Source organism: Pleurodeles waltl, chromosome 6, assembly GCF_031143425.1.
Source record: "Pleurodeles waltl isolate 20211129_DDA chromosome 6, aPleWal1.hap1.20221129, whole genome shotgun sequence".
In the NCBI taxonomy this organism is placed as follows: domain Eukaryota; kingdom Metazoa; phylum Chordata; class Amphibia; order Caudata; family Salamandridae; genus Pleurodeles; species Pleurodeles waltl.
In genome coordinates, this window is record NC_090445.1 from 1,037,943 (window position 1) to 1,065,077 (window position 27,135).

A 27,135-nucleotide genomic window follows, 5' to 3' on the forward strand; every position below is an offset into this window, starting at 1 on the left:
TCATTACAGCCCTTAGATGTGTGACCGTCATTTCAGCCCTTAGATGAGTGGCAGTCATTCCAGCCCTTAGATGAGTGGCAGTCATTCCAGCCCTTAGATGAGTGGCACAGTCATTCCAACCCTTACATGAGTAGCACAGTCATTCCAGCCCTTAGATGTGTGACCGTCAATCCAGCACTTAGATGAGTGGCACAGTCATTCCAGACGTTAGATGAGTGACAGTCATTCCAGCCCTTAAATGAGTGACAGTCATTCCAGCCCTTAGATGAGTGACATTCATTCCAGCCCTTAGATGAGTGACATTCATTCCAGCCCTTTAGATGAGTTGCATTCATTCCAGCCCTTACATGAGTGACAGTCATTCCAGCCCTTAGATGAGTGACATTCATTCCAGCCCTTTAGATGAGGGACATTCATTCCAGCCCTTTAGATGAGTGACAGTCATTCCAGCCCTTAGATGAGTGACAGTCACTCCAGCTGTTAGATGAGTGACAATCATTCCAGACGCTAGATGAGTGACATTCATTCCAGCCCTTAGATGAGTGGCACGGTCATTCCAACCCTTACATGAGTGGCACAGTCATTCCAGCCCTTAGATGAGTGGCACAGTCATTCCATCCCTTAGATAAGTGACCGTTATTCCAGCACTTAGATGAGTGGCACAGTCATTCCAGACGTTAGATGAGTGACAGTCATTCCAGCCCTTAAATGAGTCACAGTCATTCCAGTACTTAGATGAGTGACATTCATTGCAGCCCTCAGATGAGTGACAGTCACGCCAGCCCTTAGATGACTGACAGTCATTCCAAACGTTAGATGAGTGACATTCATTCCAGCACTTAGATGAGTGGCACAGTCATTTCAACCCTTACATGAGTGGCACAGTCATTCCAGCCCTTAGATGAGTGACAGTCATTCCAGCACTTAGATGAGTGGCACAGTCATTCCAGCCCTTAGATGAGTGACCGTTATTCCATCACTTAGATGAGTGGCACAGTCATTCCAGACTTTAGATGAGTGACAGTCATTCCAGACTTTAGATGAGTGACAGTCATTCCAGCCCTTAGATGAGTCACAGTCATTCCAGCACTTAGATGAGTGACGTTTATTCCAGCCCTTAGATGAGTGACATTCATTCCAGCCCTCAGATGAGTGACAGTCACTCCAGCCCTTAGATGAGTGACAGTCATTCCAGACGTTAGATGAGTGGCATTCATTCCAGCACTTAGATGAGTGGCACAGTCATTCCAGACGTTAGATGAGTGACAGTCTTTCCAGCCCTTAAATGAGTGACAGTCATTCAGGCACTTAGATGAGTGACAGTCATTCCAGCCCTTAGATGAGTGACATTCATTCTAGCCCTCAGATGAGTGACAGTCACTCCAGCCCTTAGATGAGTGACAGTCATTCCAGATGTTAGATGAGTGGCATTAATTCCAGCACTTAGATGAGTGGCCCAGTCATTCCAGACGTTAGATGAGTGACAGCCATTACAGCCCTTAAATGAGTGACAGTCATTCCAGCCCTTAGATGAGTGACAGCCATTCCAGCACTTAGATGAGTGACATTCATTCCAGCTCTTAGATGAGTGGCAGTCACTCCAGCCCTTAGATGAGTGACAGTCATTCTAGACTTAAGATGACTGACATTCATTCCAGCACTTAGATGAATGGCACAGTCATTCCAGCACTTAGATGAGTGACAGTCATCCCAGCCCTTAAATGAGTGACAGTCACTCCAGCACTTAGGTGAGTGACAGTCATTCCAGCCTTTAAATGAGTGACAGTCATGCCAGACGTTAGATGAGCGACATTGATTCCAACACTTAGATGAGTGACAATCATTACAGACGTTCGATGAGTGACATTCATTTCAGCACTTAGATGAATGACAGTCACTCCAGACGTTAGAGTGACAGTCATTCGAGACATTAGATGAGTGACATTCATTTCAGCCCTTAGATGAGTGACAGTCACTCCAGCCCTTAGATGAGTGACACAATCACCCCAGCCATTACATGATTGACAGAGACATCTCAGCACTGCAGTAGTTGACAGATTGCGAAATGCCATCCAAACTCCTGGATGATTGGCAGAGGCCTCCCCAACTCTGGGATGGTTGACAAAGTCATCCAAACACCTGGATGGTGTGTAGGGACAATGGGACATCTCAACGCTGCAGCGACAGGGATGCCATTCCAACTCCGAAATGATTGGCAGAGGCCATTCTGATCCTGATATGAGTGGCAGCGGCTATTCTGATATGATTGGCACATGCTGTCGTACCTCTGAGGTGATTGGCCACTCTGATTCTGAGATGATTGGCAGAGGCCATACCGGTTCTGAGGTGATTGGCAGAGGCCACTCTGATTCTGAGATGATTGGCAGAGGCCTACAGACCGAATATTAATCACACATGTGAGTGGTTCTGATGGAGGGTTGAGGTGGAAGGGTGCATTATTCATCCTGGTAACGTCAAATCCACTCCAAATGCTGAGATGCACAGTCCCGCGTTGTAACCACGTAGGGAATATTGGGAAGGGGGAAGTGTTGTATCAAAGATGATAAAATGAATTGAAAATTAGCATTGTTGTGCAGATGGATGGGCACTGCTAGTTGAACTCCTGCATCATAAATGTTGGCATAAGAAAGGTCAGGACGGTTGAACTTTGGATTGCATCGCCTGTGAAGACCCCCGCGCCGACGCACATGGCAAAGACTCCTGTGGATGGCACACGTGGTCCCTGGTGTGAGGGTATGTGCCCTTGGACTACATCGTGGAAGCCAGCACCATGCAGTCCATGGGCATATACACTTGCCTCAAGGTTTATTTCATCAGATGAAGACGTCGCTGGAGGATGCTCGCGTGCGCACTGAAGACGATGCAGGCACCGTAGAAGGTGGAATATGAACTCACTGTCTCTTCTCCTTCCACAGGGATACATTGGGTCGCATGGACTGCTCGGACTGCCGGGACCCGACGGAGAACGAGTGAGTATTTGTTGTGGCTTCATCAGTGTTGTGCCAGCTGCTGGATCTTGTGAAGTCGTTAGCAGACCAGAGGGAGGTGTCCCTCAGTACATCTCCCTGAGATGCCTGATATCCCCACTGACCCTGCGATGCACTTGAGTGTTGAGGGTGGGACCCTTCCATCTTTTTGGAATTTGTATTCTACCCTTTGACATCACTGATGACATCATCGAGGCTTCACTTTCACATGTGTTGCTCTATAAAGTACTGTGACATTAGAGGCCTGACAGGAAGTGCAAAACAGGTCAGGATAAAATCTCCCATTTCTGCTGCCACTTCAGATACAACTCACTTCGATGCTGAAAACAAGAATTATAGCAACATTGAGCCCATAGCATACATCACATTACCGGTCGACCACCAATATAGACAACACCTCACTGACTGCAGTGCTCAGGATCGATACAATTGTTGGCAGAAAGATACCATGGCGGATGCCTACTAGGGACAGCTTTCATCTGTATAAAACGCTTGACACTCACTGAATCCACATTGAGAAGTGAAGCTGGTACGAGCCGGAAGTAGATACTGCAAACAGATCTTCTGTACGGAGAGAGTATACTCTGCGTCACACTGTTTGCAGGCAGTGAAACTCTGATGAATACAACACATAGGGGGTCATTACGACCTTGGCGGGCTGCTACCGCCGTGCGGCCGCCAATGCGGGCGCACTCATGGGGCCCCCATTATGACATTCCTGCTGGGCCGGCAGGAATGAGGCCGCAACATAGGAGCCAGCTCCTAATGGAGCTGGCGGTGTTGCGGCCGTGCGATGGGTGCAGTTGCACCCGTCGGGCTTTTCACTGTCTGCTATGCAGACAGTGAAAAGCTGGCCGGGGCCCTGCCCAGTGGCATGGGCAGTGCAGGGGCCCCCAGGGGCCCCAGGACACCCCTTACCGCCAGACTCTTCCTGGTGGTGCACACCACCAGAAACAGGCTGGCGGTAGGGGGGTCATAATCCCCAGGGCAGCGCTGCTTGCAGCACTGCCCTAGAGGACTATCACCGCCGGGGCTAAAACGGCGGGAAACCGCCGGCCACGGTGGTGCGACCGCGGCGCTACCACCGCGGTCGTAGTAAGGGCCTCCCTACCGCCAGCCTGTTGGTGGTACGGACGCCACATTACCCCTGGCGGTCTCTGACCGCCAGGGTCGTAATGACCACCATAATATTCAAAACATCTAACAACAATGTATATTCTATGCAAACGTTGTCAAAAATACTGTTTGCCAAAAATAACCACAATGTGAAGGTATTAAAGAGCCTACTACCCGCACCCGCTAGCGCGCTGAGAACCGTACAGATAGCGCCTCTGTTCTAGCACATGTATATCTGTTCCTGGTACACACAGACTTATATCTTACATGTAAATTATAATGCTGACAAGATTCTCCGTAATAACTCAAGGCAGCTTACGAAAGATAGCGCCTACTACGTAGAATCTTTCTCCGGCACAAAACGTTTTCTGAGCAGAATTCAGCTGTCTCCGGCAGACTGTGACCCTTGAATTAAAACTCGATATCATGACAGTACTGCTACGCAGCTCCGCGCACTAGCAGCACGCGTGTTTTATAAGCAATTACACTCATTAGCCACACACAATCTGTACAAAATGAGATTGAAAAGTTATATTGTAGCTACCCATCAGTATGTAAACTATAAAACAAACTAACGCAGTCATTGGATGATGCCATCAGTGATGTCATTAACAATGTAATGAGTGATGTCATAAATGATGTCATAGAACGATGTCATGTGTGAGGTAATTAGCATTACATGGCAGGGACAAGTTATAGCACGTGTTGCTACCTATAACTACTGAATGTTGTGGTTTTTAGTTCAGAACGTTGATGTCAGTGAGAAATTCACCTAATTATAATGTGACTTTATTTCTAAATCCCCCATGGGCCTTCAAATTCTTATCAACAGATTTAACTCCTTCTGTTGTGACTACGGCCTAGAGCTAAACCATAAAAAGACCAAGCTAATGGCGTTCCGCTCAGGAGTGCGGAAGAAATGCACTATCCACCTAGAAGGGAACCTCCTGGATAAAGTATCCTCCATCGATTACCTGGGTGTAAGGATTGCTGACAATTTAAATTGGGGAGAACAGATTAATAAAAGTGAGGGTCGTTTGCAGCATGGTGCGGCTTCACTCCTGCGCTTTTACAGGGGCACGACAGCAAAAACCGTCTCCCCGGCAATTAAGATCTACATCGCCAGAGCACAGGGCGCTGCCGCATACGGAGCAGAGGTTTGGGGTTTTTCTGACTGTAACAGGCTCACTATTAGTGAGAATAGTTTTGCGAGGTCTCTGTGTGCTTGTCCTCCTAGTACTCCACTGCTACCTCTGTTCTTAGACTTAGGCCTGAGACGCATAGCCGATCTGATCATCCTAAGACCATTATTATATTGGATACGACTATGGACCAACCCCGAACTAGACGTTTATAAGTCCTCACTCCACGACCTGCTTATGTGCCCCAATTCAACTTCTATTCCCTGGGTCAAACATGTATCCAGTTGGTTTAACAAACTCGGCCTAAGCCACTTTTGGGAGGAACCCCATAAATTAGAAAAGGCTCATTCTATTGCGCTAAAACGCATATATTGGTCCCATGTATATAACGATCATATTACTCATAGAACTCATGGCACTTTAACAAATCATTTTACAGATTTTAAATGGTATCCACAATTTGAACCCTATCTAGACAATATACCTGACATTCTTGGCAAAAGCTTATATGCCAGATTCCGTTTCGGGTCGCTGCCATTGAAGACATTGATGTGCAGATGGGGTACAAAAACAGATACAAGTACATGCCCAGCCTGTGACGCAAAACCAGAAACGATTGAGCATTTCATGTTTTTTTGCCCTGCTTATTCTCTTCCCAGGTCTAAGTGGATCTGTCATATCTGCCGCGATATGGGGATAAGAGATTGTGCCTCTGCTTTGAGGATTTTAAAAAGTCATCATTCCACGGTTTTAATACTTGCTGTCAGTAAATATTTATTAGTAGCATGGCGAATACGAAATTCCATTGCAAAGACTGTGTCTTAATTAGAGCCTTACTTTTATTCTTTATTCTCTTACTCTTACAAGGATTATAGGAAAGGGGCTGAAATCGTATTATGTGTATTATGTGTCCTGAGAATTCTTTTAATTATAGTATGCTCAGTAACCTATGTTCCACAATTTCTATTTATGTTTTATAATATAATATTTTTATTATTACTGGTTTTATCCTTATTTATTATTATTGTATTTTCGCTTTGATGATTGACTGATCGAATAAAGCTTGTGTCAAACTCAAACTCAATGTGACTTTAACCTTTGGTTTTTCAGTGAATATAGGGATGGATATGTAGATAGATATACTTATATATATATGTTCGATGGCATGTGTAGCTGCAGATACACATGCTGTGCACATCCCGCCATCTGGTGTTGGGCTCGGAGTGTTACAAGTTGTTTTTCTTCGAAGAAGTCTTTTCGAGTCACGAGATCGAGGGACTCCTCCCATTTCGACTCCATTGCGCATGGGCGTCGACTCCATCTTAGATTGTTTTTTTTCCGCCATCGGGTTCGGACGTGTTCCTTTTCGCTCCGTGTTTCGGGTCGGAAAGTTAGTTAGAATCTCAGAAAAATCGTCGGTATTGTTTGCGTTCGGTATCGGGTTAGTTACAACAGATCGACACTGACATTTGAAGAGCTCCGGTGGCCCTTTGGGGTTTTTTCGATCCCCCGTCGGGGCCTGGTCGGCCCGGCCACGTGTCTCTTCAAGGCTGATGGAACGGACCCCATTCCGCTTCTGTCCAAAATGCCATAACAAGTATCCATATACAGATCAGCACCTGGTCTGTAACTTGTGTTTGTCTCCAGAACACAAGGAGGATACTTGTAAAGCCTGTCGAGCGTTTCGGTCCAGAAAGACACCGAGAGACCGAAGAGCAAGAAGACTGCAAATGGCGTCGGCGCTGACAGGACAAGGGCGTTTCGAGGAAGATGAAGAAGCATTCTCCATCCACGAATCGGACTCCGAGGAGATCGATCCCGAGGAAACGCCGAAAACCGTGAGTAAGACGTCGAAACAAAAAACTCACGAAAAGACTACTAGAGCCCAGGGGACGCCACCGCCAACAGGCCATGGCTTAACCCGAAAAATAGGTGACTGATCATCGGCACCGAAAAAGGGCACGCTGGTGACGAAGTCATCCGACTCCGGTCAAGATACCGCCACGCAGCAATCTCGGGCCCGAGATAGTGGCTCCGAGCAGATTCGGCACCGAGATGGGTACGCACCGAGAGACCACGACGCCGAAAGTAAAGAAGGTTTCGTTGGAACCGAAAAAAGCAGCCGAAAAGGTTTTGATACCGAAACATCTGGCCTCGGAACCGAAAAGAAGTTCCTACACTGAGGAACAAGGACTGTCCACACAAATGAAGACACGTAGATTTGGACAGGAATTAGAGGCAATAGAGCCGGACTACACACAAAGAAGGCTCCATATCCAAAAAGAAACAGGGAAGATCAGTACTCTCCCTCCAATTAGAATGAAACGCAAACTTGCCTTCCAAGAAAAAGACAAGCAGCCACAAGCAAAGGTGTCTAAACAAGTAACTCCGCCACCATCTCCACAACGCTCTCCGCAACCATCACCAGTAGCCACTCCACCAATGATGCAATCACCAACGCATACAACAATGAGTCAAGATGACACTGACGCATGGGACCTTTATGACGCACCAGTGTCAGATAATAGTCCAGAATGTTATCCAGCCAGACCGTCGCCACCAGAGGATAGTACAGTCTACGCACAGGTGGTGTCGAGAGCAGCGGCATTTCATAATGTCAGCCTGCATACAGAGCCCATTGAAGACGACTTCCTTTTTAACACACTGTCGTCCACACACAGCCAATATCAGAGTCTCCCCATGCTCCCCGGAATGTTAAAACACTCCAGACAAGTGTTTGAGGAGCCTGTAAAAGGAAGAGCCATTACTCCAAGAGTGGAGAAAAAAATAAGCCGCCACCAACAGACCCCGTGTACATCACATAACAGCTAACACCAGACTCAGTTGTAGTAGGGGCAGCTCGCAAGAGAGCGAACTCACATACTTCAGGAGATGCACCACCACCTCCAGATAAAGAAAGTCGCAAATTCGACGCAGCAGGCAAAAGGGTAGCGGCGCAGGCAGCAAACCAGTGGCGTATTGCAAATTCACAGGCTTTGCTGGCCAGATACGATAGGGCCCATTGGGACGAAATGCAACACTTTATAGAACATTTGCCCAAGGAGTTCCAAAAGCGAGCGCAGCAAGTTGTAGAAGAAGGACAGAGTATCTCCAACAATCAGATACGGTCAGCAATAGATGCAGCAGATACAGCTGCTAGAACTGTCAACACAGCAGTGACAATAAGGAGACATGCATGGCTGCGTACTTCAGGATTTAAACCAGAAATACAGCAAGCTGTGCTGAATATGCCATTCAACAGACAGCAGTTGTTTGGGCCGGAGGTGGACACTGCGATTGAAAAACTAAAAAAAGATACGGACACGGCCAAAGCCATCGGTGCACTCTACTCCCCACGGGGCAGAGGCACATTTAAAAAAACACAGTTTCGAGGGGGGTTTCAAAGACAAAGCATAGAGGCCACAACCTCACAAACAAGACCCACTTACCAGAGCCAGTATCAGCGGGGAAGTTTTCGGGGACAATTTAGAGGGGGACAATTTCAAAGGAATAGAGGAAAGTTCCAAAGTCCCAAAACTCCTCAAACCAAACAGTGACTTCCAAGTCACAAATCCCCAACACACAACACCTGTGGGGGGGAGACTAACCAAGTTTTACAAACATTGGGAGGAAATAACAACAGACATTTGGGTCCTAGCAATTATCCAACATGGTTATTGCATAGAATTTCTCAAATTCCCTCCAAACGTCCCACCGAAAACACACTATGTCAAAACAACATATAGATCTTCTAGGACTAGAAGTTCAGGCTTTGCTATAGAAAGAAGCAATAGAATTAGTAACAAACCAACAAAAAGAGACAGGAGTTTACTCTCTGTATTTTCTCATACCCAAAAAAGACAAGAGTCTAAGACCTATTCTAGATCTCAGAACATTAAATACTTACATCAAATCAGATCACTTTCACATGGTGACATTACAGGACGTAATCCCACTGCTCAAACAACAAGACTACATGACAACACTAGACTTAAAGGATGCATATTTCCATATACCGATACATCCTTCGCACAGAAAGTACTTAAGGTTTGTATTCCAAGGGGTACATTACCAATTCAAGGTGTTGCCATTCGGAATAACAACTGCGCCAAGAGTTTTTACAAAATGCCTGGCAGTAGTAGCAGCACATATCAGAAGGCAGCAAATACATATGTTCCCGTACCTAGACGATTGGTTAATCAAAACCAGCACGCTACAGCAGTGTTCACAACACACAAAGTGCGTCATAGAAACCCTACACAAGTTAGGTTTCTCAATCAACTACACAAAGTCACACCTTCTGCCGTGTCAGACACAGCAATACTTGGGGGCGACAATCAACACAGCAAAAGGGATTGCCACTCCAAGTCCACAAAGGGTACAAGCATTTCACAATGTAATACAGGCCATGTATCCAAAACAAAGGATACAGGTCAAGATGGTGATGAAACTACTAGGCATGATGTCCTCATGCATAGCCATTGTCCCAAACGCCAGATTACACATGCGGCCCTTACAACAGTGCCTAGCATCACAATGGTCACAGGCACAGGGTCAACTTCTAGATCTAGTGTTGATAGACCGCCAAACAAACAACTCGCTTCAATGGTGGAACAGTATAAATTTAAACCAAGGGCGGCCTTTCCAAGACCCAGTGCCTGTAGGAGGCTGGACTGGCTTGTAGTGAGTACCAAGGGGTACTTGCACCTTGCACCAGGCCCAGTTATCCCTTATTAGTGTATAGGGTGTTTAGCAGCTTAGGCTGATAGATAATGGTAGCTTAGCAAAGCAGCTCAGGCTGAACTAGGAGACGTGTGAAGCTACTACAGTACCACTTAGTGTCATATGCACAATATCATAAGAAAACACAATACACAGTTATACTAAAAATAAAGGTACTTTATTTTTATGACAATATGCCAAAGTATCTTAGAGTGTACCCTCAGTGAGAGGATAGGAAATATACACAAGATATATATACACAATAGCAAAAATATGCAGTATAGTCTTAGAAAACAGTGCAAACAATGTATAGTTACAATAGGATGCAATGGGGAAACATAGGGATAGGGGCAACACAAACCATATACTCCAGAAGTGGAATGCGAACCACGAATGGACCCCAAACCTATGTGACCTTGTAGAGGGTCGCTGGGACTATTAGAAAATAGTGAGAGTTAGAAAAATAACCCTCCCCAAGACCCTGAAAAGTGAGTGCAAAGTGCACTAAAGTTCCCCTAAGGACAAAATAGTCGTGTTAGAGGGAAAATGCAAGGAAAACACAAATCAGCAATGCAACAACGATGGATTCCTGACTGAGGGTACCTGTGGAACAAGGGGACCAAGTCCAAAAGTCACAAGCAGCTCGGAGATGGGCAGATGCCCAAGAAATGCCAGCGGTTGGTGCAAAGAAGCTCTTACTAGGCTGAAGAACTGTGAATACTGCAGGAACGACAAGGGCTAGAGACTTCCCCTTTGGAGGATGGATCCCCCACGCCTTGGAGAGTCGTGCAGAAGTGTTTTCCCGCCGGATGGACGCCAACAAGCCTTGCTACACGCAAATCATGCGTTTGGCGTTTTTGGACGCTGCTGGGGCCCAGGAGGGACCAGAAGGTCGCAAATTGGACCTGCAGAGAGAGGGGACGTCGAGCAAGACAAAGAGCCCTCACTGAAGCAGGTAGCACCCGGAGAAGTGCCAGAAACAGGCACTACGAGGATGCGTGAAACGGTGCTCGCCGAAGTTGCACAAAGGAGTCCCACGTCGCCGGAGACCAACTTAGAAAGTCTTGCAATGCAGGTTAGAGTGCCGTGGACCCAGGCTTGGCTGTGCACACAGGATTTCCGCCGGAAGTGCACAGGGGCCGGAGAAGCTTGCAAAGTCGCGGTTCCCAGCAATGCAGCCCAGCGAGGTGAGGCAAGGACTTACCTCCACCAAACTTGGGCTGAAGAGTCACTGGACTGTGGGGGTCACTTGGACGGTGTCGCTGGATTCGAGGGACCTCGCTCGTCGTGCTGAGAGGAGACCCAAGGGACCGGAGATGCAGCTTTTTGGTGCCTGCGGTTGCAGGGGGAAGATTCCGTCGACCCACGGGAGATTTCTTCGGAGCTTCTGGTGCAGAGAGGAGGCAGACTACCCCCACAGCATGCACAAGCAGGAAAACAGTCGAGAAGGCGGCAGGATCAGCGTTACAGAGTTGCAGTAGTCGTCTTTGCTACTATGTTGCAGGTTTGCAGGCTTCCAGCGCGGTCAGCGGTCGATTCCTTATCAGAAGGTGAAGAGGGAGATGCAGAGGAACTCGGCTGAGCTCATGCATTCGTTATCTAAAGTTTCCCCAGAGACAGAGACCCTAAATAGCCAGAAAAGAGGGTTTGGCTACTTAGGAGAGAGGATAGGCTACTAACACCTGAAGGAGCCTATCAGCAGGAGTCTCTGACGTCACCTGGTGGCACTGGCCACTCAGAGCAGTCCAGTGTGCCAGCAGCACCTCTGTTTCCAAGATGGCAGAGGTCTGGAGCACACTGGAGGAGCTCTGGACACCTCCCAGGGGAGGTGCAGGTCAGGGGAGTGGTCACTCCCCTTTCCTTTGTCCAGTTTCGCGCCAGAGCAGGGGCTAAGGGGTCCCTGAACCGGTGTAGACTGGCTTATGCAGAATTGGGCACCTCTGTGCCCAACAAAGCATTTCCAGAGGCTGGGGGAGGCTACTCCTCCCCTGCCTTCACACCATTTCCCAAAGGGAGAGGGTGTCACACCCTCTCTCAGAGGAAGTTCTTTGTTCTGCCATCCTGGGCCAGGCCTGGCTGGACCCCAGGAGGGCAGCTGCCTGTCTGAGGGGTTGGCAGCAGCAGCAGCTGCAGTGAAACCCCAGGAAGGGCAGTTTGGCAGTACCAGGGTCTGTGCTACAGACCACTGGGATCATGGAATTGTACCAACAATGCCAGGATGGCATAGAGGGGGCAATTCCATGATCATAGACATGTTACATGGCCATATTCTGAGTTACCATGGTGAAGCTACATATAGGTAGTGACCTATATGTAGTGCACGCGTGTAATGGTGTCCCCGCACTCACAAAGTTCAGGGAATTGGCTCTGAACAATGTGGGGGCACCTTGGCTAGTGCCAGGGTGCCCTCACACTAAGTAACTTTGCACCCAACCTTTACCAGGTAAAGGTTAGACATATAGGTGACTTATAAGTTACTTAAGTGCAGTGTAAAATGGCTGTGAAATAACGTGGACGTTATTTCACTCAGGCTGCAGTGGCAGGCCTGTGTAAGAATTGTCAGAGCTCCCTATGGGTGGCAAAAGAAATGATGCAGCCCATAGGGGTCTCCTGGAACCCCAATACCCTGGGTACCTCAGTACCATATACTAGGGAATTATAAGGGTGTTCCAGTAAGCCAATGTAAATTGGTAAAAATGGTCACTAGCCTGTCAGTGACAATTTGAAAGTAATGAGAGAGCATAACCACTGAGGTTCTGGTTAGCAGAGCCTCAGTGAGACAGTTAGGCACCACACAGGGAACATATACATGCACACCTATGAGCACTGGGGCCCTGTGTGACAGGGTCCCAGTGACACATACATATAGGCCACAAACCTATGAGCACTGGGATCCTGACTAGCAGGATCCCAGTGACACATAACAACCATACTGAAAACATGGTGTTTTCACTATGAGCACTGAGGCCTGGCTATCAGGATCCCAGTGAGACAGTGAAAACAGTGACAAACACCCTGACATACACTCACAAACAGGCCAAAAGTGGGGGTAACAAGGCTAGAAAGAGGCTACCTTCTCACAGTGCCACAATATGTAATAACCACAGATGCCTCCATGATAGGGTGGGGAGCACACCTCAATCAACACAGCATCCAGGGACAATGGGACACTCAGCAAAGACAGTGTCACATAACTCACTTAGAACTACTAGCAGTATTTCTAGCGCTGAAAGCATTTCAACCTATAATAACCCACAAGCACATTCTTGTCAAAACAGACAACATGACAACTATGTATTAGCTAAACAAACAGGGAGGAACACACTCGACACAGTTGTGTCTCCTGGCACAGAGAATATGGCATTGGCCGATTCACAACCACATTCGCCTAATAGCACAGTTTATTCCAGGGATTCAGAATCAGTTGGCAGGCATTCTCTCTCGAGATCCACGAATGGGAGATTCACCCCCAAATACTAAACACTTACTTCCAAAGGTGGGGAACACCACAAATAGACCTATTTGCAACAAAAGAAATTGCAAAATGCCAAAACTTCGCATCCAGGTACCCACAGGATCAGTCTCAGGGCAATGCGTTATGGATGAGCTGGTCAGGGATATTTGCATACGCTTTTCCCCCTCTCCCACTCCTTCCGTATCTAGTAAACAAATTAAGTCAAAACAAACTCAAACTCATACTAATAGCACCAACTTGGGCAAGACAACCTTGGTACACAACACTACTAGACCTCTCAGTAGTGCCTCATGTCAAACTACCAAACAGACCAGATCTGTTAACACAACACAAACAACAGATCAGACACCCAAATCCAGCATCGCTGAATCTAGCAATTCGGCTCCTGAAGTCTTAGAATTCAGACACTTAGGGGGTGATTATGACCTTGGCGGACGGCGGAGGCCGTCCGCCAAGGTACCGCCGCCAAATGACCGCACCTCGGTCAAAAGACCGCGGCGGCCATTCAGACATTTCCTCTGGGCCGGCGTGCGCTCTCCAAAAGAGCGCCCGCCGGCCCAGAGGAAATGCCCCTGCAACGAGGACGCCGGCTCAGAATTGAGCCGGCGTAGTTGCAGGGGTGCGACGGGTGCAGTTTGCACCCGTCGCGTATTTCAGTGTCTGCATTGCAGACACTGAAATACACAGTGGGGCCCTCTTACGGGGGCCCCTGCAGTGCCCATGCCATTGGCATGGGCACTGCAGGGGCCCCCAGGGGCCCCGCGGCACCCCCTACCGCCATCCTGTTCCTGGCGGGAGACCCGCCAGGAACAGGATGGCGGTAGGGGGTGTCAGAATCCCCATGGCGGCGGAGCACGCTCCAGGATTCCCCCGAGCTGCGGGAAGTCGGCGGGAGACCGCCGACTTTCCGCTTCTGACCGCGGCTGAACCGCCGCGGTCAGAATGCTCGTGGGAGCACCGCCAGCCTGTTGGCGGTGCTCCCGGTGGCCGCCAGGGGTCAGAATGACCCCCTTAGACCTTACACAGGAATGTGTGGAGGTCATAAAACAAGCTAGGAAACCAACCACTAGACATTGCTATGCAAATAAGTGGAAAAGATTTATCTATTATTGCCATAATAATCAAATCCAACCATTACACGCATCTGCTAAAGACATTGTAAGCTACTTACTACATTTGCAAAAGTCAAAGCTAGCCTTTTCATCCATTAAAATACATCTTACCGTAATTTCAGCTTATCTGCAAATTACGCACTCGACTTCACTATTTAGGATACCAGTCATAACAGCATTTATGGAAGGCCTAAAGAGAATTATACCACCAAGAACGCCACCAATTCCTTCATGGAACCTCAACATTGTCTTAACACGACTCATGGGTCCACCTTTCGAACCTATGCACTCATGTGACATACAGTACTTAACATGGAAAGTTGCATTTCTAATTGCTATCACATCTCTAAGAAGAGAAGGTGAGATACAGGCATTTACCATACAAGAACCATTTATTCAGATGCACAAGCATAAAGTAGTCTTACGAACAAATCCTAAATTCTTACCAAAAGTCATATCACCGTTCCACTTGAATCAAACAGTAGAACTACCAGTGTTCTTCCCAGAGCCAGATTCTGTAGCTGAAAGAGCACTACATCCATTAGACATCAAAAGAGCGTTAATGTACTACATTGACAGAACAAAACAAATTCGGAAAACAAAACAACTATTTATTGCTTTCCAAAAACCTCATACAGGAAATCCAATTTCAAAACAAGGCATTGCTAGATGGATAGTTAAGTGCATTCAAACTTGTTATCTCAAAGCAAAAAGAGAACTGCCTATTACACCAAAGGCACACTCGACTAGAAAGAAAGGTGCTACCATGGCCTTTCTAGGAAATATTCCAATGACTGGAATATGTAAGGCAGCCACATGGTCTACGCCTCATACGTTCACTAAACATTACTGCGTGGACGTGTTAACGGCACAACAAGCCACAGTAGGCCAAGCAGTACTACGGACATTGTTTCAAACAACTTCAACTCCTACAGGCTGAGCCACCGCTTTTGGGGAGATAACTGCTTACTAGTCTATGCAAAGCATGTGTATCTGCAGCTACACATGCCACCGAACGGAAAATGTCACTTACCCAGTGTACATCTGTTCGTGGCATGAGTCGCTGCAGATTCACATGCGCCCTCCGGCCTCCCCGGGAGCCGTTTCGAAGTTGATCTTGAACATTTGTAAATTTGTAAATATATTACTTTAAACTACATTATGTACATACATGTTCACTCCTTTGCATGGGCACTATTACTATAATACACAACTCCTACCTCACCCTCTGCGGGGAAAACAATCTAAGATGGAGTCAACGCCCATGCGCAATGGAGCCGAAATGGGTGGAGTCCCTCGATCTCGTGACTCGAAAAGACTTCTTCGAAGAAAAACAACTTGTAACACTCCGAGCCCAACACTAGATGGTGGGATGTGCAAAGCATGTGAATCTGCAGCGACTCATGCCACGAACAGATGTACACTGGGTAAGTGACATTTTCCATATATATATATATATAGACAGACAGGAATTTGGCGAGGGTGTTTGGTCAGTTTCCAGCCCCCCACCCCCAGTAGTGCTTTGCTGATGCCATCATGTACATGTAATTCTAGGGAACCCATGGTTATGTACTGAAATTAAAACAAACCAGGCAATCTGTACACGTCTTTCCATGAATAACCAAAAGAGGATTAATGTATATTTGAAAGATGTGGTACAAACTCATCAACCAGAGTCCAAGCTTTCATTGTCTAGTGTGAAGTGCCCGCCTAGCTCTCATTGGCTGGTGTGGAAGGGAGCCCCAGTTCTCAGCTCCCATTGGCTAGTGTGAAGTGCCCGCCAAATTCTCAGGTCTCATTGGCTAGTGTGAAGTTCCCGCCCAGGTGTCATTGGCTTGGCTAGTGTGAAGTGCCTGCTCAGCTCTCCTTGGCTAGAGTGAAATGCCCGCCCAGCTCTCATTGGCTGCTGTGGAAGGGAGCACCAGTTCTCATTGGCTAGTGTGAAGTGCCCGCCCAGCTTTCAGTGGCTAGTGTGAAGTGCCACCCAGCTCTCATTGGCTAGTGTGGAGTGCCCAGCTCTCATTGGCTGGTAGATTCATTATAGCTGCACTCTCTCTGGTGAAGCCATGATCGTGATGTGGTGTTTGCTGGGGAATTGGGCTTCTGCTTTCACTCACTGTCGCTCACTTTTATGTGTAATTTCCTCTCTCTCTTCTCGTTGCAGGGTGTCCCCGGAGTTCCTGGGAAGAGGGGCAAGATGGGTAGGCCGGTAAAGTTTTTCTTCGTCTATTTTGGTGATAATGTCGATTGGTCTATACACCTGTTGCTTTAACTGCTATCACCTCTGTCCCTTCACCACCAATTCAAGCTCAGTCACGTGTGTGGTAGCAACAATAATATCAGTGCGAACAACTACCCTGAATGTGCTAGCACTCACGTGCACCCACCCAATCACCCATTGAATACACTCAAGCACTCTCACACTTCAGGACTCACACACACTGGCATTTACACACTCAAGCACTCTCACACGTCAGCACACACTGTAGTACACACACTCAAGCACTCTCACACTTCAGGACTCACACACACTGGCATTTACACACTCAAACACTCTCACACACACTGGAGTACACACACTCAAACACTCTCACACACTCACACACACTGGAGTACACACACTCAAACACACACTGGAGTACACACACTCAAACACGCTCACTCACACACACACTGGAGTACACACACTCAAACACTCACACACACACTGGAGTACACACACTCAAGCACGCTCACTCACACACACACTGGAGTACACACACTCAAACACTCAAACTTCAGCACTCACGCATATTGCAGTACACAGGGACTCATGCATTCACTCCCAAACACACATTGAAGTACAAAGAAACTCATGCACTCATTCCCAAACACACACACTGCAGTGCACAGATTTGTGCACTGACGATAAGCCACACAGTGCAGTGCACACATGATAATGCACTCACACTTCAGCACACAGGAGCACTTGCATTCACACACTGAAGTACACACAGTCTCACGCAGTCACCCCCACACACAAGCATTGCAGTACACAGTTTTGTGTTCTCACTCACATGAACACACTGCAGTACACACAGACTGCTGTACACAGAGACTCATGCACTCACACACTACAGTACACACAGACTCATGCACTCCCACAGACTGCTGTACACACAGACTCATGCACTCACACACTACAGTACACACAGACTCATGCACTCCCACAGACTGCTGTACACACTGACTCATGCACTCAGACACCGCAGTACGCACAGACTCATGCACTCTCACAGGCTGCTGTACACCCAGACCCATGCACTCAGACACTGCAGTACACACAGACCCATGCACTCAGACACTGCAGCACACACAGACTAATGTACTCCACAGGCTGCAGTACACACAGGCTATTGCACTCAGACACTGCAGTACACACAGACCCATGCACTCAGACACTGCAGCACACACAGACTCATGTACTCCACAGGCTGCAGTACACACAGGCTCTTGCACTCAGACACTGCAGTACACACAGACCCATGCACTCAGACACTGCAGTACACACAGGCTCTTGCACTTAGACACTGCAGCACACACAGACTCATGCACTCCCACAGGCTGCAGTACACACAGACTCAGGCACTCAGACACTGCAGTACACACAGGCTCATGCACTCAGACACTGCAGTACACACAGACCCATGCACTCAGACATTGCAGTACACACAGACCCATGCACTCAGACACTGCAGTACACACAGGCTCTTGCACTTAGACACTGCAGCACACACAGACTCATGCACTCCCACAGGCTGCAGTACACACAAACTCATGCACTCAGACACTGCAGTACACACAGGCCCATGCACTCAGACACTGCAGTACACACAGACTCATCCACTCAGACACCGCAGTACACCCAGACTCATGCACTCAGACACTGCAGTACACACAGACCCATGCACTCCCACAGGCTGCAGTACACACAGACTCATGCACTCAGGCACTGCTGTACACACAGACCCATGCACTCCCACAGGCTGCAGTACACACAGACTCATGCACTCAGGCACTGCTGTACACACAAACTCATGCACTCAGACACTGCAGTACACACAGGCCCATGCACTCAGACACTGCAGTACACACAGACTCATGCACTCAGACACCGCAGTACACACAGACCCATGCACTCAGGCACTGCAGTACACACAGAAACCATAACTCGTGCCCTAGGGGTACTATAGCCCGTGCCCTCTCCATGCGCATTTTCCCCATCAGTAATTGCATTGCAAATGTTAGTTATTTTATCCATGATGTTATCAAAGATGTCATGTGTGATGTAATATGTGGGGTAATTAGCAGTACATGGTGAGGGCGCGAGGTATAGTTACCTTAAGACACAAATTATGGTTTCTTTATAAAACTCTAAGTGGAACTGCTGAATTTCTATACTTTTTGTATTTAAATTCTGCACTTAACTATAACGTCCCTATAACATTTGATTTATGTAGTAAATTTCGAAGTTTTTTTTTTTTTTAAGTTCTGTTTCCAAATTATAATGTCCCTGTAATCTGTGGTTTTCAGTGGATTTCTAGGGGTTCTTAATGTTGTTAGCTAATTATAGCATCCCTGTAAGTACTTCTGCGGAATATTCTGCAAACGTGGGGCTGTGTCCTGTGGCAGTAAGAGGATTCAGGGGTTCAGTGCAATGTATCCTGTTGTGATCACCTCATTCATAGGTCCAGCCGTTTGCGCTGGTGTCCTGGAAGCGCGAAGGGCTTTGCGACTTAGGCAGAAGTTGTTAGGGCCAGATGTATGAATCTGGCCCATTGCGATTCAGTAATTGCGATTTCTTAAAAATCGCAAATGCAATACCGAATCGCAAATTGCGATACTGGCCCCATTCGCAGCTACGGGCCTGTTGGCCCACAGCTGCGATTTTTTTGCACTTCCAAAATTGCGATTTCTGAACCAGAAATCTCAATTTGGGAAATGCAAAAGGCCAGGGTGCTGGGGGCCTAAGGCCCCCTCTCCTGCACCCCAATTTTATTTTATTTTTTCCATGTAAAGTACACACATGCCAAAAGGGCATGTGTGCTTTACATATTGCAGTTTTACTGCATTTTTAAATTTTGCACCAGGTTACCACCTGGTTGCAGACAATGGTATTTTGCATGTGCAAAATACCATTCTGCGAAAAATCGCAATTTGCGATTTTTTGCAGAATTGCCTTGCGACCTGGATTTTGCGAAACGCAAATTGCGACTCGCAAAAAAACAGGTCGCAACGCAGAAAATCGCAATTTTTCCAATTTTCATTTTTTGGTCTGCAAATGCCTTTGATGCATTGCAGACCACGATTTTGCACTCGCAAACGGCCGATTTCACAGTTTGCAAGTGCAAAATCATTTGATACATCTGGCCCTAAGTTCCGTTAGTGTCATCAAACGTAATGAGTTACATTGTGTGTTGAGGAAATGCAGTGTTAAGGTATTTACTCAGAAAGTTAATCGTTTGATTACTTGAAATGCATTTAGGGTGAATATGAGAGGGAGGCTTCTGAGTTTGGGTGAAGGAGTCATCCATAAGGGTCACTCAGTGCTAACATGCGTTAACATGTGATTATAGCGGGCTTTACACATGGATGGGGCACAGGTCAGGTGTAGTAGGCACAGAGCTCCATGGATTATCTGAAGATGCCTTCTTTCGCTGCGGGTATTACTTGCACTGAGTGCCCTCCTGCAGCACGCACTGCTGCCTTCCTTCCCCTCTGGCTGCGGGTATCACTTGCACTGAGTGCCCTCTTGCAGCACGCACTGCTGCCTTCCTTCCCCTCTGGCTGCGGGTATCACTTGCACTGAGTGCCGTCCTCCAGCACGCACTGCTGCCTTCCTTCGCTGCGGGTATCACTTGCACTGAGTGCTGTCCTTCAGCATGCACTGCTGCCTTCCTTCCTCTCTGGCTGCAGGTATCACTTGCACTGAGTGCCGTCCTTCCGCAGGCACTGCTGCCTTCCTTCCCCTCTGGCTGCGGGTATCACTTGTACTGAGTGCCATCCTTCAGCAGGCACTGCTGCCTTCCTTCCCCTCTGGCTGTGGGTATCACTTGCACTGAGTGCCCTCTTGCAGCACGCACTGCTGCCTTCCTTCCCCTCTGGCTGTGGGTATCACTAGCACTGAGTGCCGTCCTTCAGCATGCACTGCTGCCTTCCTTCCCCTCTGGCTGTGGGTATCACTTGCACCGAATGCTGTCCTTCAGCACGCACTGCTGCCTTCCTTCCCCTCTGGCTGCGGGTATCACTTGCACTGACTGCTCTCTGGCTGCGGGCATCACTTGCACTGAGTGCTCTCCTTCAGCATACACTGCTGCCTTCCTTCCCCTCTGGCTGCGGATATCACTTGCACTGAGTGCTGTCCTTCAGCACGCACTGTTGCCTTCCTTCGCTGTGGGTATCACTTGCACTGAGTGCCGTCCTTCAGCAGGCACTGCTGCCTTCCTTACTCTCTGGCTGCGGGTATCACTTGCACTGAGTGCCGTCCTTCAGCATGCACAGCTGCCTTCCTTCCCCTCTGGCTGCGGGTATCACTTGCACTGAGTGCTGTCCTTCAGCATGCACTGCTGCCTTCCTTCGCTGCGGGTATCACTTTCACTGAGTGCCCTCCTGCAGCATGCACTGTTGCCTTCCTTCGCTGTGGGTATCACTTGCACTGAGTGCCGTCCTTCAGCAGGCACTGCTGCCTTCCTTACTCTCTGGCTGCGGGTATCACTTGCACTGAGTGCCGTCCTTCAGCAGGCACTGCTGCCTCCCTTGGCTGCGGGTATCACTTGCACCGAGTGCCGTCCTTCAGCATGCACTGCTGCCTTCCTTCGCTGCGGGTATCACTTGCACTGAGTGCCCTCCTGCAGCATGCACTGCTGTCTTCCTTCGCTGCGGGTATCACTTGCACTGAGTGCCGTCCTTCAGCATGCACTGCTGCCTTCCTTTGCTGTGGGTATCACATGCACTGAGTGCCATCCTCCAGCACGCACTACTGCCCTCCTCCCCCTCTGGCTGCGGGTATCACTTGCACCGAGTGCCGTCCTTCAGCACGCACTGCTGCCTTCCTTCCCCTCTGGCTGCGGGTATCACTTGCACTGAGTGCCGTCCTTCAGCAGGCACTGCTGCCTTCCTTCGCTGCAGGTATCACTTGCACTGAGTGCCGTCCTCCAGCACGCACTGCTGTCTTCCTTCGCTGCGGGTATCACTTGCACTGAGTGCCGTCCTCCAGCACGCACTGCTGCCTCCCTTCCCCTCTGGCTGCGGGTATCACTTGCACCGAGTGCCGTCCTTCACCGCGCACTGCTGCCTTCCTTCCCCTCTGGCTGCGGGTATCACTTGCACTGAGTGCTCTCCTTCAGCACGCACTGCTGCCTTCCTTCCTCTCTGGCTGCGGGTATCACTTGCACTGAGTGCTGTCCTTCAGCACAAACTGTTGCCTTCCTTCCTCTCTGGCTGCGGGTATCACTTGCACTGAGTGCTGTCCTTCAGCATGCACTGCTGCCTTCCTTCCCCTCTGGCTGCGGGTATCACTTGCACTGAGTGCCGTCCTTCAGCATGAACAGCTGCCTTCCTTCCCCTCTGGCTGTGGGTATCACTTGCACTGAGTGCTCTCTGGCTGCGGGCATTACTTGCACTGAGTGCTCTCCTTCAGCATGCACTGCTGCCTTCCTTCCCCTCTGGCTGCGGATATCAGTTGCACTGAGTGCTGTCCTTCAGCACGCACTGTTGCCTTCCTTCGCTGTGGGTATCACTTGCACTGAGTGCCGTCCTTCAGCAGGCACTGCTGCCTTCCCTACTCTCTGGCTGCGGGTATCACTTGCACTGAGTGCCGTCCTTCAGCATGCACAGCTGCCTTCCTTCCCCTCTGGCTGCGGGTATCACATGCACTGAGTGCTGTCCTTCAGCATGCACTGCTGCCTTCCTATGCTGCGGGTATCACATGCACTAAGTGCCATCCTCCAGCATGCACTACTGCCCTCCTCCCCGTCTGGCTGCGGGTATCACTTGCACTGAGTGCCGTCCTTCAGCATGCACTACTGCCCTCCTCCCCGTCTGGCTGCGGGTATCACATGCACTAAGTGCCATCCTCCAGCATGCACTACTGCCCTCCTCCCCGTCTGGCTGCGGGTATCACTTGCACTGAGTGCCGTCCTTCAGCACGCACTGCTGCCTTCCTTCCCCTCTGGCTGCGGGTATCACTTGCACCGAGTGCCGTCCTTCAGCACGCACTGCTGCCTTCCTTCCCCTCTGGCTGCGGGTATCACTTGCACTGAGTGCCGTCCTCCAGCACGCACTGCTGCCTCCCTTCCCCTCTGGCTGCGGGTATCACTTGCACTGAGTGCCGTCCTTCAGCAGGCACTGCGGCCTTCCTTTGCTGCGGGTATCACATGCACTAAGTGCCGTCCTTCAGCATGCACTGCTGCCTTCCTTTGCTGCGGGTATCACATGCACTAAGTGCCATCCTCCAGCATGCACTACTGCCCTCCTCCCCTTCTGGCTGCGGGTATCACTTGCACCGAGTGCCGTCCTTCAGCACGCACTGCTGCCTTCCTTCCCCTCTGGCTGGGGGTATCACTTGCACCGAGTGCCGTCCTCCAGCACGCACTGCTGCCTCCCTTCCCCTCTGGCTGCGGGTATCACTTGCACTGAGTGCTGTCCTTCAGCAGGCACTGCGGCCTTACTTCGCTGCAGGTATCACTTGCACTGAGTGCCGTCCTTCAGCACGCACTGCTGCCTTCCTTCCTCTCTGGCTGCGGGTATCACTTGCACTGAGTGCCGTCCTTCACCGCGCACTGCTGCCTTCCCTCCTCTCTGGCTGCGGGTATCACTTGCACTGAGTGCTCTCCTTCAGCAGGCACTGCTGCCTTCCTTCGCTGCGGGTATCACTTGCACTGAGTGCCGTCCTTCAGCACGCACTGCTGCCTTCCTTCCTCTCTGGCTGCGGGTATCACTTGCACTGAGTGCCGTCCTTCACCGCGCACTGCTGCCTTCCCTCCTCTCTGGCTGCGGGTATCACTTGCACTGAGTGCTCTCCTTTAGCAGGCACTGCTGCCTCCCTTCGCTGCGGGTATCACTTGCACTGAGTGCCGTCCTTCAGCAGGCACTGCTGCCTTCCTTCCCCTCTGGCTGCGGGTATCACTTGCACTGAGTGCTCTCCTTCAGCACGCACTGCTGCCTTCCTTCCTCTCTGGCTGCGGGTATCACTTGCACTGAGTGCCGTCCTTCAGCACGCACTGCTGCCTTCCTTCGCTGCTGGTATCACATGCACTAAGTGCCATCCTCCAGCATGCACTACTGCCCTCCTCCCCCTCTGGCTGCGGGTATCACTTGCACTGAGTGCTCTCCTTCAGCACGCACTGCTGCCTTCCTTCCTCTCTGGCTGCGGGTATCACTTGCACTGAGTGCTGTCCTTCAGCACAAACTGTTGCCTTCCTTCCTCTCTGGCTGCGGGTATCACTTGCACTGAGTGCTGTCCTTCAGCATGCACTGCTGCCTTCCTTCCCCTCTGGCTGCGGGTATCACTTGCACTGAGTGCCGTCCTTCAGCAGGCACTGCTGCCTTCCTTCCCCTCTGGCTGCGGGTATCACTTGCACTGAGTGCTCTCCTTCAGCACGCACTGCTGCCTTCCTTCCTCTCTGGCTGCGGGTATCACTTGCACTGAGTGCCGTCCTTCAGCACGCACTGCTGCCTTCCTTCGCTGCTGGTATCACATGCACTAAGTGCCATCCTCCAGCATGCACTACTGCCCTCCTCCCCCTCTGGCTGCGGGTATCACTTGCACTGAGTGCTCTCCTTCAGCACGCACTGCTGCCTTCCTTCCTCTCTGGCTGCGGGTATCACTTGCACTGAGTGCTGTCCTTCAGCACAAACTGTTGCCTTCCTTCCTCTCTGGCTGCGGGTATCACTTGCACTGAGTGCTGTCCTTCAGCATGCACTGCTGCCTTCCTTCCCCTCTGGCTGCGGGTATCACTTGCACTGAGTGCCGTCCTTCAGCATGCACAGCTGCCTTCCTTCCCCTCTGGCTGTGGGTATCACTTGCACTGAGTGCTCTCTGGCTGCGGGCATTACTTGCACTGAGTGCTATCCTTCAGCATGCACTGCTGCCTTCCTTCCCCTCTGGCTGCGGATATCAGTTGCACTGAGTCCTGTCCTTCAGCACGCACTGTTGCCTTCCTTCGCTGTGGGTATCACTTGCACTGAGTGCCGTCCTTCAGCAGGCACTGCTGCCTTCCCTACTCTCTGGCTGCGGGTATCACTTGCACTGAGTGCCGTCCTTCAGCATGCACAGCTGCCTTCCTTCCCCTCTGGCTGCGGGTATCACTTGCACTGAGTGCTGTCCTTCAGCATGCACTGCTGCCTTCATTTGCTGCGGGTATCACATGCACTAAGTGCCATCCTCCAGCATGCACTACTGCCCTCCTCCCCCTCTGGCTGCGGGTATCACTTGCACTGAGTGCCGTCCTTCAGCACGCACTGCTGCCTTCCTTCCCCTCTGGCTGCGGGTATCACTTGCACCGAGTGCTGTCCTTGAGCACGCACTGCTGCCTTCCTTCCCCTCTGGCTGCGGGTATCACTTGCACCGAGTGCCGTCCTCCAGCACGCACTGCTGCCTCCCTTCCCCTCTGGCTGCGGGTATCACTTGCACTGAGTGCCGTCCTTCAGCAGGCACTGCGGCCTTACTTCGCTGCAGGTATCACTTGCACTGAGTGCCGTCCTTCAGCACGCACTGCTGCCTTCCTTCCTCTCTGGCTGCGGGTATCACTTGCACTGAGTGCCGTCCTTCACCGCGCACTGCTGCCTTCCCTCCTCTCTGGCTGCGGGTATCACTTGCACTGAGTGCTCTCCTTCAGCAGGCACTGCTGCCTTCCTTCGCTGCGGGTATCACTTGCACTGAGTGCCGTCCTTCAGCACGCACTGCTGCCTTCCTTCCTCTCTGGCTGCGGGTATCACTTGCACTGAGTGCCGTCCTTCACCGCGCACTGCTGCCTTCCCTCCTCTCTGGCTGCGGGTATCACTTGCACTGAGTGCTCTCCTTCAGCAGGCACTGCTGCCTTCCTTCGCTGCGGGTATCACTTGCACTGAGTGCCGTCCTTCAGCAGGCACTGCTGCCTTCCTTCCCCTCTGGCTGCGGGTATCACTTGCACTGAGTGCTCTCCTTCAGCACGCACTGCTGCCTTCCTTCCTCTCTGGCTGCGGGTATCACTTGCACTGAGTGCCGTCCTTCAGCACGCACTGCTGCCTTCCTTCGCTGCCGGTATCACATGCACTAAGTGCCATCCTCCAGCATGCACTACTGCCCTCCTCCCCCTCTGGCTGCGGGTATCACTTGCACTGAGTGCCGTCCTTCAGCACGCACTGCTGCCTTCCTTCCTCTCTGGCTGCAGGTATCACTTGCACTGAGTGCCGTCCTTCAGCAGGCACTGCTGCCTTCCTTCGCTGCAGGTATCACTTGTACTGAGTGCTGTCCTCCAGCATGCACTGCTGCCTTCCTTCGCTGCCGGTATCACTTGCACTGAGTGCTGTCCTTCAGCACGCACTGCTGCCTTCCTTCCTCTCTGGCTGCAGGTATCACTTGCACTGAGTGCCGTCCTTCAGCAGGCACTGCTGCCTTCCTTCGCTGCTGGTATCACTTGCACTGAGTGCTCTCTGGCTGTGGGCATCACTTGCACTGAGTGCCGTCCTTCAGCAGTCACTGCTGCCTTCCTTCCCCTCTGGCTGCGGGTATCACTTGCACTGAATTCCATCTTCCAGCATGCACTGCTGCCTTCCTTCCCCTCTGGCTGTGGGTATCACTTGCACTGAGTGCCATCCTTCAGCAGGCACTGCTGCCTTCCTTCTCTGCTGGTATCATTTGCACCGAGTGCCGTCCTTCAGCATGCACTGCTGCCTTCCTTCGCTGCAGGTATCACTTGCACTGAGTGCCGTCCTTCAGCAGGCACTGCTGCCTTCCTTACTCTCTGGCTGCAGGAATCACTTGCACTGAGTGCTGTCCTTCAGCACGCACTGCTGCCTTCCTTCCTCTCTGGCTGCAGGTATCACTTGCACTGAGTGCCGTCCTTCAGCAGGCACTGCTGCCTTCCTTCGCTGCTGGTATCACTTGCACTGAGTGCTCTCTGGCTGTGGGCATCACTTGCACTGAGTGCCGTCCTTCAGCAGTCACTGCTGCCTTCCTTCCCCTCTGGCTGCGGGTATCACTTGCACTGAGTTCCAGCATGCACTGCTGCCTTCCTTCCTCTCTGGCTGCGGGTATCACTTGCACTGAGTGCTGTCCTTCAGCACGCACTGCTGCCTTCCTTACTCTCTGGCTGCAGGTATCACTTGCACTGAGTGCTGTCCTTCAGAACGCACTGCTGCCTTCCTTCCTCTCTGGCTGCAGGTATCACTTGCACTGAGTGCCGTCCTTCAGCAGGCACTGCTGCCTTCCTTCGCTGCTGGTATCACTTGCACTGAGTGCTCTCTGGCTGTGGGCATCACTTGCACTGAGTGCCGTCCTTCAGCAGTCACTGCTGCCTTCCTTCCCCTCTGGCTGCGGG

The 27,135-nt window shown here is 50.4% G+C and overlaps 1 protein-coding gene across 1 annotated transcript in view; it reads left to right on the forward strand.

Annotated features, from left to right (window-relative positions):
- The window catches only part of COL27A1 (collagen type XXVII alpha 1 chain), a 1,169,012-nt gene that overhangs the window by 425,325 nt on the left and 716,552 nt on the right, over nucleotides 1–27,135 (forward strand). The window contains exons 11-12 of the mRNA XM_069236924.1: nucleotides 2,937–2,990; nucleotides 16,740–16,784. Of these exons, the coding sequence (XP_069093025.1) occupies nucleotides 2,937–2,990; nucleotides 16,740–16,784 (99 nt within the window). The remainder of the gene's footprint in view (nucleotides 1–2,936; nucleotides 2,991–16,739; nucleotides 16,785–27,135) is intronic.